The sequence below is a fragment of the Anomaloglossus baeobatrachus genome, chromosome 2 (genome assembly GCF_048569485.1).
Source record: "Anomaloglossus baeobatrachus isolate aAnoBae1 chromosome 2, aAnoBae1.hap1, whole genome shotgun sequence".
Taxonomy (NCBI): Eukaryota; Metazoa; Chordata; class Amphibia; order Anura; family Aromobatidae; genus Anomaloglossus; species Anomaloglossus baeobatrachus.
Window position 1 is genome coordinate 88,239,921 of NC_134354.1, and position 15,423 is coordinate 88,255,343.

General features: G+C 45.3%; 1 protein-coding gene across 1 annotated transcript in view; it reads right to left on the reverse strand.

Annotated features, from left to right (window-relative positions):
* The window catches only part of CMSS1 (cms1 ribosomal small subunit homolog), a 410,349-nt gene that overhangs the window by 20,858 nt on the left and 374,068 nt on the right, over positions 1–15,423 (reverse strand). The window contains exons 2-4 of the mRNA XM_075335148.1: positions 13,783–13,883; positions 5,545–5,622; positions 2,878–3,007 (exon numbers count right to left, since the gene is read on the reverse strand). Coding sequence (XP_075191263.1) covers positions 2,878–3,007; positions 5,545–5,622; positions 13,783–13,883 — 309 coding nt within the window. The remainder of the gene's footprint in view (positions 1–2,877; positions 3,008–5,544; positions 5,623–13,782; positions 13,884–15,423) is intronic.

Here is a 15,423-nt window from a genome sequence, read left to right on the forward strand (position 1 = left end):
GGAGGAGCCGGACATCAGCTGTGAGCCGCGGGACACCACACCTCTAAAATCAGAGCAGTTCATGGAATGAGGCCGCATTGCTCTCTCTTCTCTCTCTCTCTTCTCCCTCTGTATTTCTCTCTCTCTCCTCTCTCTCTTTTTCTCTCTCTTTTTCTCTCTCTCTCTCCTCTCTCTCTCTCCCTCCCTCTCTCTTTTTCTCTCTCTCTTTTTCTCAGTCTCTCTTTTTCCCTCTCTCTCTTTCTCTCTCTTTTTCTCTCTCTTTCTCTCTCTCTCCCTCCTCTCTCTCTTTTTCTCTCTTTTTTTTCTCAGTCTTTCTTTTTCTCTTTTTCCCTCTCACTTTCGCTCTCTCTTCTCTCTCTCCTCTCTCTCTTCTCTCCTCTCTCCCTCTTTCTCTCTCTTCTCTCTTTCTCTCTCCTTTCTCTCTTTTTCCCTCTCTCTCTCCTCTCTCTCTTTCTCAGACCTGGCGATGATCAGCTGATGCGGTCACCTGCGGAATCAGCTGACACTATAAGTCGAGTGGTGTGGCCAGCTTTTTACAGCCCGGGCGGCTAAGCTATCAGCTGATGCTGTCGGACAGGAGAACTGAAGTGTGTAGTTTTGTTTTTTTTTTTTGCACTGATGCATCAGCTGATTGTATAAAAGCCGTTTATACAATCAGCTGCTGTGTCATGTGATTCGGGCCCCTGAACCTGACACATCATCTGATCGCTTTGCCTTCCAGCAAACCGATCAGATGATATTGGATCCGGATAGGACGGTGCGGGACCCTTGACCCAGGATTACTGTGGATGGGGGTTCTTTATTTCAATAAAGATGGAGTCACTAATTGTGTTGTGTTTTATTTCTAATAAAAATATTTTTGTGTGTTGTGTTTTTTTATCTGTACTAGAAATTCATGGTGGCCATGTCTAATATTAGCGTGACACCATGAATTTCGGGCTTAGGGCCAGTTGATAATATACAGCTAGCCCTAACCCCATTATTACTCAGCGAGCCACCCATCACCAGGCAGCTGGAAGAGTTGGATACAGCGCCAGAAGATGGCGCTCCTATGAAAGCGCCATTTTCTGGGGCGGCTGCGGACTGCAATTCGCAGCATGGGTGCCCAGAAAGCTTGGGCACCCTGAGCTGCGGATTCCAATCCCCAGCTGCCTAGTTGTACCTGGCTGGACACAAAAATTGGGCGAAGCCCACGTCATTTTTTTTTTTTTAATTATTTCATGAAATTCATGAAATTAAAAAAAAAAAAGGGCTTCCCTATATTTTTGGTTCCCAGCCGGGTACAAGTAGGCAGCTGGGGGTTGGGGGCAGCACGTAGCTGCCTGCTGTACCTGGCTAGCATACAAAAACATGGTGAAGCCCACAATTTTTTTTGGGGCCAAAAAACTCCTGCATACAGTCCTGGATGGAGTATGCTGAGCCTTGTAGTTCTGCAGCTGCTGTCTGTCTGTATGGAGGAGAGCAGGCAGCAGCTGCAAAACGACAAGGCTCAGCATGCTTCATTCACTAGTGTATGCAGGAGAGCAGACAGCAGCTTCAGTACTACAAGGCTCAGCATACTCTATCCAGGACTGTATGCAGGAGTTTTTTGCCCTCCAAAAAAATGACGTGGGCTTTGGTCAGGAATCAGCCCAGAACAACAAGGGAGGACATGGTCACTGACCTCAAGAGAGCTGAGTTTGACGTTCGCCAAAGACCATCTGGATGACACAGAGGAGGCATGGGAGAAGGTCATGTGGTCAGATGAGACCAAAAGAGAACTTTTTAGTATCAACTCTACTCGCCGTGTTTGGAGGAAGACGAAAAGGATGAGTACAACTCCAAGAGCACCATATCATCCGTGAAGCATGAGGGTGGAAACATAATACTTTGGGGGTGCTTTTCTGCAAAGGGCGCAGGATGACTGTACCATATTGAAGGAACGATGGATGGGGTCATGTGTCATGAGATTTTGGCCAATAACCTCATCCCCTCTGTAAAAGCACTGACGATGGTTCGTGGCTGAGTCTTCCATTATGACAATGACCCAAAACACACAGCCAAGGCAACTATAGAATGGCTCCATAGGAAGCATTTCAAGGTCCTGGAGTGGCCTAGCCAGTCTCCAGACCTGAACCCAATAGAAAATCTTTGGAGGGAGCTGAAACTCAATGTTGCCCTGCGACAGTCCTGAAACCTGAAAGATCTGGAGAAGATCTGTATAGAGGAGTGGGTCAAAACCCCTGCTGCAGTGTGTGCAAATTTGGTCATGAAATACAGGAAACTTCTGACCTCTGTAACTGCAAACAAAGGTTTCTGTATCAAATATTATGTTGTTTTTCTATTGTATCAAATACTTATTTCGTGCAATAAAATGCAAATTAATTATTTAAAAATCATACAATGTGATTTTCTGGATTTTTTTAAAGCTGTCAATCACAGTTGAAGTGTACATACAATACAAAATTACAGACCTCTACATTCTTTGTAGGTGGGAAAACTGGCAAAAAACGGCAGAGGGTCAAATACTTATTTTCCCCCATTTTTCATATTGGACTGGACATTTACACATGGCTATTCATCTATTTGCCAACCCAGTTTAGAGAACCTACCAACAAGCTCGGAAATATGCCATAGATGTCAGGTATAAATAGGTCTTAATTCTGGAAAAATTGGTACTCTCATAACAATAAATGGAGAGCGCAAACACATGCGCCATCAGAGCTCCACTCACAGGTGGTTGGACACCAGCCAAAAAGGGGGGTTAGCGGACCCCAATCTGGGGATAGGTGCGGATGCCAAAGGTGGGATCGGCATGTGTCAGACATTTATGATAACCTTCAAAATGAAGCCGGAAATACATAAAATACTGTTTAGTTAGAGTATGAAAGGACATACCTGGAAGCTTGAACTCCTCCATCTCGATCACTGACCGGGTCTTCTTGTAGTATTGCTCAATCAGATTCTGCAGATCTTCTGGGGTTCCAGGTTTTGGGGCAGATGTTGCAAGAACATCTGTAATTGTTTTCTGACATGCAATAAAACATTTGTAAGAGAAGTCAATCAAAAATGGTTCAAAGTTATAAACACACAAACACACACAGAGAGGGCAATTATTAAGCAATTTGTAATTTTGATGATTAACTTTATTACTGAACAAGTACACTGCTGTCTGTCAATCCAAAAAGTTAATAAACCTGAATATTTAAGAAAGTAACAGTGAGATTTTGTCTTTTTTAGCAGAATATCTGTGTGCAGAATTATTGAGCAATTATTAGTGTGCAGAATTATTACGCAACTCAATAAAGAACACTACATTTTCCTATCTCAATTGTTTATATTCTTCTGTAAAGTTAGAGTAGTAACGACACAACCCAAGCTGTACAGTAATACATTTCTGACATATACATTAAAAAAAGTTCAATGACCAATATTTCCGCCGTTCTTTTCAATCAGTCATAAGCCTTTCAGCGAAGGATTTTATCAGTTTCTTCATCTGCTGATTATCAACTTTTTGGCCCCACCAACTGCAACCCCCCAGACAGTGTTCAGAGAGGTGACTGTTTTACTTCATAGTAAATTTCCTGTTTAAAGAGGGCCCACAAGTTCTCAATAAGGTTAAGGTCTGGCAAGGAAGAAGCCAGGTCATTATTCTTTTATCTTCATGGCCTTAACTGTCAGTCAAGTAGTGAACACTTTGATGCATGAGATGGAACATTGTCCTGCATAAAAATCATAGTTTTGTTGAAGAATGCAGACTTTCTCCTGTACCAGAAGTAAGTGTCTTCTAAAACCTGGCAGTAGGTTTAGAGTTGATTTTGATTCTGTGTCTTGTTCAATGGTGATCGGTTTCAGCCTCCTCCACCATGTCCATGTCTCTGAGCACTGAACACCTGTTACGTCACCGCCGGAGTCTGCTCCAGCGACTTCTGCTCCGATCGCCAGGCGACGCCGTGTTCCTGCCGTGGATGGTGCTGGTGATGGGAGAGAAGTCGACGCCAGCGGCACCAGTGGGCGCAGGCTCCGATCATCCACTGGGCTGGGTTAGCTTGGGATCTGTAGTACCGCTGGCTGACTGTGGGTGGCATGTGTCTTCCAGCTGAAGTTGCCAGCGTTCAGCTACAGCCAATGGGAAGACACCACACCCTTCTTATTTCCCCTCCTGCCACATGATTACTGCCAGATATAGTTCTGATTTTCCTGGCTCCTGTTACGTCCTATTCTGTTGGTGATTCCGGTGTTGACTTCTGCGTGTTTTGACTACTCTTCTGCCTACTGTTTTTGTACCTTGCTGCCCGACCCGGATCTGACTTCTGCTACGTTTGCTGACTACGTCACTGCCTGCCGATTCTGTCCCTGTTCCGCTATTCCTGGTTTGACCCTGCCTGACTACTACTCTCATCGGACTGCAGCCTTCCACAGGTAGTGATCTCCAGTTCCCTGTGTAATTCCAAATCCCTGTATAGGGGTTAAAGGGTTTCAGGGTTCTGGGGGTCCTACTTGGTGAGTGGCTTCCCTCTAGCCTCCCCATTACAGCCCATCTGAGTCTGTGGATCCAGGCAGGCGTTACAACACCTTCTCCTTCTGGGCCTCCAAGGAGGCTGAAGTGCTGGAGTATGTCAGCACTATAGGATAATGGGCTTCCGGTCACTTCATGTTTTATTCTTCTCAAATCTTCTTTCTCTACACATTTTAGAGACCTTGTTGACTATCTTCAACAAATCTTTTGATGGTTATGTGATCATCATAATTGTATGAACCAATAATCCTAGTATAAACCTTTATATAGCTATGTTTTGATATGAACTTTCCAATTTCTGAAGTCGGTTTCTACCCAACAAAGAGAGAAGGCTACAACTGACAACACGTAGATACTCAACTTTAGCTATGAAGACACTGCACCAATAGGTTTACAGCAAAAATATTATTAAAAGTGATTTACAAAGGCACTCTGGCACATCAAGGATGATGTCTGATGAGCAAGCAGCATAAAACAAAGCAAAATTTGATTTTTAATGGTTTCAACTCCTTCTAAGCCCAGATGTCCAGTTGGAGTCTCTATTTAGTAACTGACAGCCTTTCTGTATGACTGCACATATAGATAGCTGTTAATTACCAAGTAGGACCGCACGCCCAATGGACTCCTAGGCTTAAGGCCCCGTCACACACAGAGATAAATCTTTGGCAGATCTGTGGTTGCAGTGAAATTATGGACATATTGTTCCATTTGTACACAGCCACAAACCTGGCACTGATTGTCCACAATTTCAATGCAACCACAGATCTACCGCAGATCTATCTCTGTCTGTGACAGGGCCTTTAGAAAGAGATATTAAAATAATTAAAACATCATCTATCTTGAAGCTTTTCCTGCAAAACTATTTCTTAATTCTACGATGATTTATAGCAGATTTGTGTTTCTGAATCAGGGCTCAAAATCCCCTGCATAGACTAAAATATAATGTCCTGCCGGCCTACAGCCACCATCTCCAATGAGTTACCTACATACACCACACAATTAGCGCCTTCTTAAGCAGATTCACTTTAAGAAGCTAAATGCTGTACCTTCTTCCTTTTTCTGGATTTTTTTTCTGTTTTCTCTACTTTCTCTTCTCCTGGTTTGCTTAAGATGCATTCCTTCACCTACAAAAAGAAAGGTAATAAAAAATTCTATTACTTTTCCTATATAAAGTAGGTGCACTGTCACTTTACGGCCAAGTTCACACAACCGTATTATCTGACCAAGTGCTGTGTATAAAAAAGTGGAAAGCCCTCGGACCAATGGTATTCAATTTTTACAGATACATTGCAATTCTTTACCATAGGAAACTGTATTTTATCTTGTGGATTTGTAATAACTGCTGGGGGTGAGGATTGTGCCAAAATGCAAGAAAAGGGCAAGGTCCACGAGTCCACATGACTTTCTGGGTGTTTATGGTGGGGTCTGTTAAAATGTTAGCAGGTATGCCTCACCCCTGCTGATACTATGTCAACTGAGTGTCTATTTGGAAAATCCACAAATTCGCAATCCAACTGGCACGGAATAATCCAGGTTGAGAAACCTAAGGGATTCCATGGTAGAGTATGCAATACAAGTGAGTACACCCCTCACATTATTGTAAATATTTTATCTTTTCATGGGACAACACTGTAGATCTGACACTTTGATACAATGTACAGTAGTCAGTGTACAGCTTGTAGAACAGTGTAAATTTGGTGTCCTCTAAGTAACTCAGCACACAGATAATGTCAAAACTGGTGGCAACAACAGTGAATACACTGCTAAGTGCAAATGCCCAAATTGTGCCCAATTAGCTATTTTTCATCCCTGGTGTTATGTGACACATTAGTGTTACAAGCTCTCAGGTGTGATAGGGGAGCAGGTGTGTTACATTTGCTTTTAATCGCTCACACACTCTCTTAGGCTAGTTTCACAGTTGAGTTCAGCGCATTCCGTCACTATGGAGAATAGCGCAGTCTGTTAACGCAGTGCGCTATTCTCCATAGACTTGTATGGACGACGCACTGTAACGCAAGTGTCTGCGTTGCATCCGCTGGACGACGCAGCGTCGTTATTTTGACGCTGCACCCGGGCGGATGGAACGCAGCATGTAACGTTTTTCTGCGCTTGGCGGAGTGTCAAAAAAACGCAACCTGCAGGAATCTGTTAGGCGTCCGTTGTTATTATAATGGACGCCTATGGTGGCGGATTCCGTTAGAATGCGTCATTTGACGGATTCCGTTAACGCAGCTGTCTTTACACAACTGCGCATGCTCAGATGTGTAAAGTCAAGGAAAAAAAACTACAACGGATTGCGTTATTTTGTACGATCTGTAGCATGCGTTGTGCCACTATATGCAACGCATCCGTCCAATGCAAGTGTGAAACTAGCCTTATACTGGTCATTGGAAGTTCAACATGGCACCTGACGGCAAAGAGTTCTCTGAGGATCTGAAAAAAAGGAATTGTTGCTCCATTGTTGTGGAAGCAGCCGAGCTGCTCGGATCCGGGTTCGCTATGGCTCGAGGGTCTCCGGACACGGGGGTCATGCAGCCACTCGAATGAAAAGGGGGTATTTACAGGGGAGTTATAGTTCGTGACGCCACCCGTGGTGTGTGGTAATTTGGAGTACGACCGATGCCGTTGGGAGTACCCGGGGGTTTTGTAACCCTCCATGGGTAGGGGGTGCCCTGGGACTCGGTGAGGAGGTGCCATGAGGATACAGGGGTCACTCTCATACTCACTCAGTTCATAGGTAGACACTGACAACCGGGTAAACCAAGTCTCTGGGTACAGCTGCCGCTGAGGGGAGCTCGTCCGGGTCCGGCCCCAAGTGGTGCTTCCTGGTGATCCATGACCTGCCTCCTGGCAGTTAGTTTGACTTCAATTTGATGGCCCAGTAGCATGGAACTAGCCGGGCCCCGCCCCTTACTATGGCTAAGTATGGGAGCTTGCTCTCAGGGCTCACGCTTGGGATTTTCTGGACCATTTTGGTTGGAAAGTCCTCTCCCCCCTCGTTGCGCTAATGCCCCGATTCTGGAGCGGGTGGAAATGGATCGTAAAGGCTCCGTTCTCCTCAGGTGAAGTGTTGGGTTGCCTAAAGCTACTCCCCGACCTAGGGTCCGTGTACCCAGTCATGCCTTTGGTCCCGGACCGGTGATAGGGCTAGGCTGCTGGCCGTCCTCCTCGACAGGTCCAAGCACCTCATCACAATCCCCTGCGACCGGGGGTCCGACTCGTCTAGGCCCACACCACCGTCTGCAACCTAGGCAGTTACTTCAGGAGTCACCACTCCTGACTTCCTCTGAGCTCCTCTGAGCTCGAGGGCTACTTCCAACTCCTTCTCCACTCACAGCCAGACTCGACATTCTACACTTCTCACCTCCCCTCCCCTCCCTGACTCCCCAGATGGGCGATTCTATTCCACTCAAGCCGTCCACTGGTGTGTCAGGTCGGTTTGGTGCAGGGTGTCTCTAGGATTTGATTTGCTGTTGGAGGCAATACCACTTAAGTAGGGACCCAGAGCCAAGAGGGAGTCGGAATATTGCACGAAGGGCAGCTTGTGCAGTACCCTGTGATGACCTGATAGTCCAGGGGCGTCACACCTCCTCAACTGGAAAGTGGAGGAGCGTAAAGGTCTCTGACATCCACCAGCTCCGTGATGTCATCATGGAGGATGGAAGATGATTCCAGTGGCTCCAGTGAAGCTCTACTTAACTCCATGCCCAAGACAGTTAAGGCAGTGCTTGAAAACAATGGTGGCCACATAAAGTATTGACACTTTGGGGAAAATTTAGCCATTTTCATTTATGGATGTGCCTGCTATTGTGCCCAGCAGTTTTGACATTAATGGCTGTGTGTTTAGATATTTAGAGGGCACACCAAATTTACACTGTTAGAAAAGTTGCACACTGAATACTTTCCATTGTATTAAAGTGTCATATCTTTAGTGTTGTCCCTTGAAAAGATATAATAACTAGTGCTGAGCGGACCCGGGCTGTAAATGTCCGGATCCGCGCGGTTTCAGGGCTATCCCCGGGCTGGACCCGGGCGCGGGATTCCGGCTGCACGATCCGGAATCGGCAAGTAATAAAAATGAAAAAAAAAAACCAATAAATAATTGAGCGTTTCATACTTACCAGACTCGGTGTCATGGCGGCACTCTGCTTCCAGGTCGCGCTTTCATTTCCTGTGCTGTGCACGCAATCACACACCTTTCCGTGTTTTCCCCGCCCACCGGCCGTCCTCTCAGCTGTGATTGGTTCCTGGCGCCCCCAGCCTGTGACAGTCTCTGCCGCGGTCATCGCTTATTGCGGCTCAGTACTACGCTGCACTCAGAGCGGGCAGCAGTGCTCTATAGCTGCTCACTCTGACATGTAGCAGAGTTGTATGTGTCGCCGCGGGACTTCGCCTGTGGATTAGGTCGGAGCTGCAGGGTTTCTTTGGGGCTTAATAAAGTGGTGAAGGAGGAGTGTTTTGTACTTTATTTCAAATAAAGGATTTTTCTGTGTGTCTGTGTTTATTTACTGTCATTTACAGGTTTGTGTGATGCAGGTATCTGATAGACGCCTGTACCATCACACAAACCTAGGGTTTAGCAGCAGCCGTGCACCGCTACTAACCCCTGCTATTACCTCGACTGGCATCGCATCACGCCAGCGGGAAGAGCCAGTAGCGCACACCGGTATGGTCGCATCTAACAGATGCGACCATACCGGACGGCTGCGGGCTGAGGATATACCAGCCCCCAGCCGGCGTTATCATGGCTGGATGTGAAGATTAGGGGGGACCGCACGTGTTTGTTTTTTTTTCTTACTTTCACCGGAATCACACATGCGAGGGGCTCACACGAGTCTGCCATGGCAGCACCCGGCAAAGCCTCGCACGTGTGACTCTGGGCACAGATACAGCGCGACGGCTGGGGCTGCAGCAGCGCGCTATAGCTGTGCTGCTGAGTGTTTACCACCGTGACCGACAGTGCACTGCTTTCCCCGCCCACCGGCCGTCCTGGCGCCTGTGATTGGTTGCAGTTAGCTGACACACTGCCACTCAGGGTGGGGGCGTGTCTAGCTGCAACCAACGCGAGCCGGTGGGCGGGGAAACCATGAATATTGAATTGTCGGCTCCGGAATGTAACAGCGTGACCCGGAAGGAGTGTGCCGCCATGACAGCGCCTCGGTGAGTATGCCGCGCTCGCTCCTAGCCCCCTAGCCGATCCACAAACATTTTAACCCTCCGGATTCCGGTCCCCATTGACTTATATTGGCACCGGATTCCGGAACGGATCGGATTCTTTTTTATATCTGTCAGTGATCCGCCGGCCCCGGATTATTGGCCGTTCGATCAACTTTAAATAACATATTTACAAAAATGTGAGGGTGTTTTCACTTTTATGATATACTGTATATATCCTTTAATCTCTATACAGGGATCTGGCCTTCCTAAGGAATTCCCAGGTCTCTGTTCCCAGATTTGACTTGTATTGTTGACTGTTGCACTGTAGAAACCCCGTCATGGACACAGTTTCTTAATCAGGTAGTCTAGCAAGAAGAAACAGGCTATATATAATACAGAGACCTAGTCTAGAGCTAGTAAGGGGTTAGGATCAAGAGCAATCAAGAATGTCGAGCAAGACGCCAGACAATGAATGTATAACAGCAAAAGACAGGGGAACAATATTCAATAATCAGGTAGACTAGACTGGAAGGTGAGCCAGGGTCAGAGTCACGTGTAACATGGTGGCACTACATTATGTAACATGGAGATATCGCAGCAGCTGTTTCTACACCTGATGAACAGTAACAAGCTTTGTACAGAATCCCAGTACATGGGCGCAGATGTTGGAAATTGAGAGAAAACCGTCTTGATATCAGTCTGGCTTTCCTTCCTATAATCTGTCACATCTGGTGATACGGTAAGCGGATTTTCCTAATAAGCAATAATAGGAAGCGTGCCGATCTGGCCCGGGCGTATCATTTAAAATTGCTCTTCCATGTACATTTGAAGCTTAGATTGTTACAGCAGTTTCCTGCGCCGTGCTCTATGAAGGAAAATATTATAGAATTTGGCCTAGAGGGATCCAGATGGAAAACGGACACAATTACATCAGCGTTTACATTCCAATGATAGGGGTCAATCCCAGCCCTTCACATGACTGATGTAAGACATAAACTTCCTGTAAAGTGAGCTCCGGGAACGTGAATGTGAGAGAAAACCTGATTTTCTGCCACTTACAAACTTTTTTTTTTTTTGCCTTTAGTGACTACAAATACCTTGGATGTTTTTAGTAATTTTACAGCAGCATTTTAACAATTTCAGGATGAGGCCAATTATTGGTCTGAAAGGTTTGCATTGGAATAAAATCTGGCTGCATAATTCCAGAAAGAGTAATACTTGCCCATGGCTTGTGTGTGATATGACGCCTCCGATCAATTTAAGCCTAGGCCACAAAACCAGACAACTCTGAAAATATTTTTGGAAGAAGAAAAAAAAAAAAAAGCAGTCATGTATTGATGGGCGGGCTCGCAGAACCTAACCAGATTAAAAACAAAAATCTGGTTCTGGCTCGGAATTGGTCCCAGTTATCTGGCTGGGTTCAGGTCCCCATATAAGTCTATAGGGACCAGAATCCGGCGATTAAAAATGGTGGTAGAAGAGATAGAAGGATAGGAACAAGCGCGCCGTACTTACCAAGGATCCGGTGCGGCAGTACACTGCTTCCAGGCTGCTCATTCACTTTTGGGGCCGCTCATTACCTTCATTGTATATTAACTGCTTTCCCTGCCCACCGACATCTATGATTAGTCGCAGTTAGACACGCCCCGACCCTGAGTGCAGCGTGTCTGACGCTTCCAATCACAGACGCTATGCGCATCTAGCATGTTATTAAAATAAATAAATTGGCATACGGTGCCCCATATTATTATACCCAGCACATATAAAGCCTACGGCTACAGCCTGCAGCCCCCAGCCATGTGCTTATCACACTTATCTAGTCCACTGTGTGAGATGAAGTGATAATTACATACCTAAGCTGGTACTACCTGTCTGCAAACCTCTGTAGCCAATTGTCATCGGACAGAAAAAGATACATTACTCTCTGGCCCGTTGGAGGGATTAAAGTGTAATTTTTAATAACTCAAAATTGAAATAAATTGGCATAGAGTGCCCCATATTATTATACCCAGCACATATAAAGTCTACGGCTAGAGGCTGCAACCCCCAGCCATGTGCTTATCATGGCTCTGTATCGAACTAATAGGAACCGCATGCGCATCGCTGGGGTCGACCTTTTATATATATATATATATATATATATATATTTATTACGCATACATATACAGAATTCTAGAATGCTATATATATATATACATATATATATATATATGTGTGTATGTGTGTGTGTGTGTCCAAGCTGATGTGCATAAAGCAAAAAAGACCATTTATTACACTAATATACGGGGTGGTTTGGTCCATAGGTGTCACTAGTCTTGATACGGCACCTCCCCTTTTCTTGCTTCGTGTGGCTGATGCTTATCAAAGTCATCCACACAGTCTCCTTCATTGTGCTCCTGCGCACACACACTTCTCTCCAGCTTGTTTAGGGCAGAGCAAAGTACTGTAGTGTGAGCGGAGAAAGGCCACAGAGAGCTGGCGCATGCGCACTACAACACTTTACTCTGCCCTCGACATGGCAGAGAAAAATGCATGTGCTCAGGATGCGATGGAGGACACTGTGTGGATGACGTAGGAAGTGTCAGACACACAAAGCAAGAAGAGAGGAGGCGTGGGATCAAGACCAGCGACGCCCAGCGGTCCGAACTGCCCTGTGGATGAGTATAATAAAAGGGGTTTTTTACATTATGCAGATCGGCTTGGGGACTTATTGTATATATAGTATTGTAGAATACTGCAACAGAGGTTTGAAAGAGGCTATCCCTACTTTATATGGGGAAGATCTGGGGACAGGCTCCTAAAACCCACAGACAGTATCATTTGATACCATGCAGATGTTAGGACTCCTCTGCCTTATTTTAGTTCAGCAAAGTGTAATGCTGAGCGTGGCTATATTTATTTATTGCAGTGAGTGTAACCTCCGTAAATTAGGTGGAAGAGTCCTTTTCTGCCCACTGGTGACAGCTTTCCCAGTGTATACGCTGATCTAGTCCACTGTGTGAGATGAAGTGATAATTACATACCTAAGCTGGCACTACCTGTCTGCAAACCTCTGTAGACAATTGTGATCCCACAGAAAAAGATAGATCACTCTCTGGCTCGTTAGAGGGATTAAAGTGTAATTTTTAATAACTCAAAATACAACTTTTTTTCCTTGCAGAATATAGTGTCAGACGAAGTTATATATAAGGGATCAGTAACTCAATAGCTTATCTCTCGGCATCCAGCTATTTCTTCACATTCAAAAATGTTTGGCCGAGGACGCGTGTTTATTTTAATGGGGAGAGGGGAATAAGCTGCTGCCAGGCTCTACTTTTGGAAGCAATTGTCACTATTGACTGTGGCATCTAAGGGGTTTAAGGCGCTTAAGGAGCAAATAATTATAATTCCACCTAATGCTGAAATATCAGATGGAGTCTATTATTTCACACTGGTTGAAATGAGCATTTTCACTGCATAGGGAGAGAGGGAAGAGTCATACCCAAGTCCCAGATCCAGCGGGATAGTTCTGGATTTAGGGCACTGTCCCCAGAAGGCTCATCCCACTTTCAACAGTATTTGCGTCTTGAGGATGCGGATACATTTGGAAACAGCTGTGGAGCTCCTCTTGGGAATGGGGCCAGGTGAGTATTTTAATTTTTTTGCCAGTGTGGTAGGAGTAGAGGGGTGCCATACTGTGCGGGGAAAGGGCACTGTGGGGATATCCTAATGTGAGCAAGTCACTATGGGGAACATCGTAATGTCTGGGGCATTATACAGGGTTGGGGACACTGAGGACATCATAATGTTAGGAGGGCACTGTGAGGGCATTATGCTGTGTGAGGGGCACTGTGAAAGCATATTACATTATTAAGGGAACTGGGAGGCAGCATCATAATATATAAGGGAAGCAGTATAGGGGCATCATGTATAGGAAACACTGTGGGGTCATCAAAGTGTGAGGCAGCATCATACCATGTGAGGGGGCCATTGTGGAGGCTTTATATTGTGGAGGCTTTGTATTCTGTATATTCTGTGTGAGATGGACTAGTTGTAAAAATAAGAAAAAGCTCCTTTCCTGGTTTTCAAAGTTGGGAGCCATGACAAACGCCTACTAGTACAAGCTGAATAAATACATATATAATTACCTGCTTCTTCTTCTTTTTTGTAGACTGATCTACTTTCTTGGTCTTTTTTGGCTTTGGTTCTCCATCACTTTCTTCGTTCTCTTTTACTTCCTCCACATGTTCTAGAAGGAATTACAAATTCCAGATTATTCAGTAACACCTGTCAACATCCTACCATGTAGTATACAGACATTATTATCAGGTCAGAAAAATGGTATAAAAATAAGTAGAAAATATCCCCACCCCCACCATTGATTGACAGCTTTCTGTGTACAGTGTGCATAGGCAAAAAGATGCTAATTAGTGGTGGGATGGAGTTAAACAGAGCAGGAGGACTACCTGGCACAAGACAGCTAGTCCTCTAGTGATAATCTCCTGCTGATAAAACACTGATTTTTATTGAAACTGCAAAAAGCAGTCTATTAAGTGACACATCGCTGTAATCAGAGGTTCTACTCTCAGATTACATAGCAAAAACCTGCTGACAGATCCATTTAAATCGCTGTAAAAGTTACATCCGAAGCATGCATTTCTATAATATGACAGTGGTGAATTTCTCCAGTGCTAGACTAACTTTCCTGATGGGCCAAATGGTAATCATAATGCAAAATTCCCATAGAAAAAGTGTATGTGTGGCTTTACATTGTGTGCGCACTTGTGATTTCAGCATTTCCACAAGAAAAAAAAAATCATCTGTCTATTTGCAAATTATCTGTAAAAGCGACTTGTCACCGTGTAGCATGTATACATCCTATTAATTACACACAGTATAGTGGCACAGCAATGAGTGCGGGAATGGAGGGAATGTCGAGGAACGCATTCAGTCTTCGTTACATGTCATCTGACCAGCAGAGCGCCAGGTTCACCTTGACTTGAGGAGAGATAGGATAGCAGGCAGGAATCTATGCTGATGAATGAGGGAAACTTGTAACCTTGCAGCTCATGTCAATAACTCTGTCACTCTCGTTTCACTTTCTGTTGCCTTCAGTAAGCTGAATATTTGCTCGGTTTATACTTCCATCCAGTACAGAAGAAAAGTCAAATAACTTTTTTACATACGAGCAATTACCAGCACATGAATCCCAAATTATGGTATATTTGGTAGCCACCCCTCTACCATGGAAAACCTCAGTTATGCTCACTGGTGTTGAGGCGGCGAGTAGGAGTGAACCCACCTGACAACAGGGTAGACCTGGGCTTACCTTGATGTGGGAGGGGATTTACTAAGCGCTTACCAGGTATTTGTCTCTGATTGTAATGATGGCCTTGGCTTTACGCAGACACAAGGTCCCACTCCTAGGGCGGTGTCAGGGACTGTGGCAGCTGACCCCCAAGGCAGGGACAGGCGCAGGTAAGGATAAGTACAGTCTCTAGTGTAGGCAGGTGCAGCAAGGATGGCTGATGCAGACAGAATGATTGGTGCAGGCAGGTACGGAGGGAATGACAGGTATGGGAAGGCAGGCACAGGTAAAGGTAACGGAGACAGGATAAACAGGACCTGACAACTAGCTAGCAAGTGGGGAAACTAACAGAACATGTTGCTCAGGCACTTCCCCTAAGGGGAGGATGCCTTATGTACCTAGTGCCTCTTAGCCATAGACAATAGTGTGTTGGCCCTTTAAGAGCAGAAAAGGTGCACATGCCTTAAGCGCACTCCCAGGG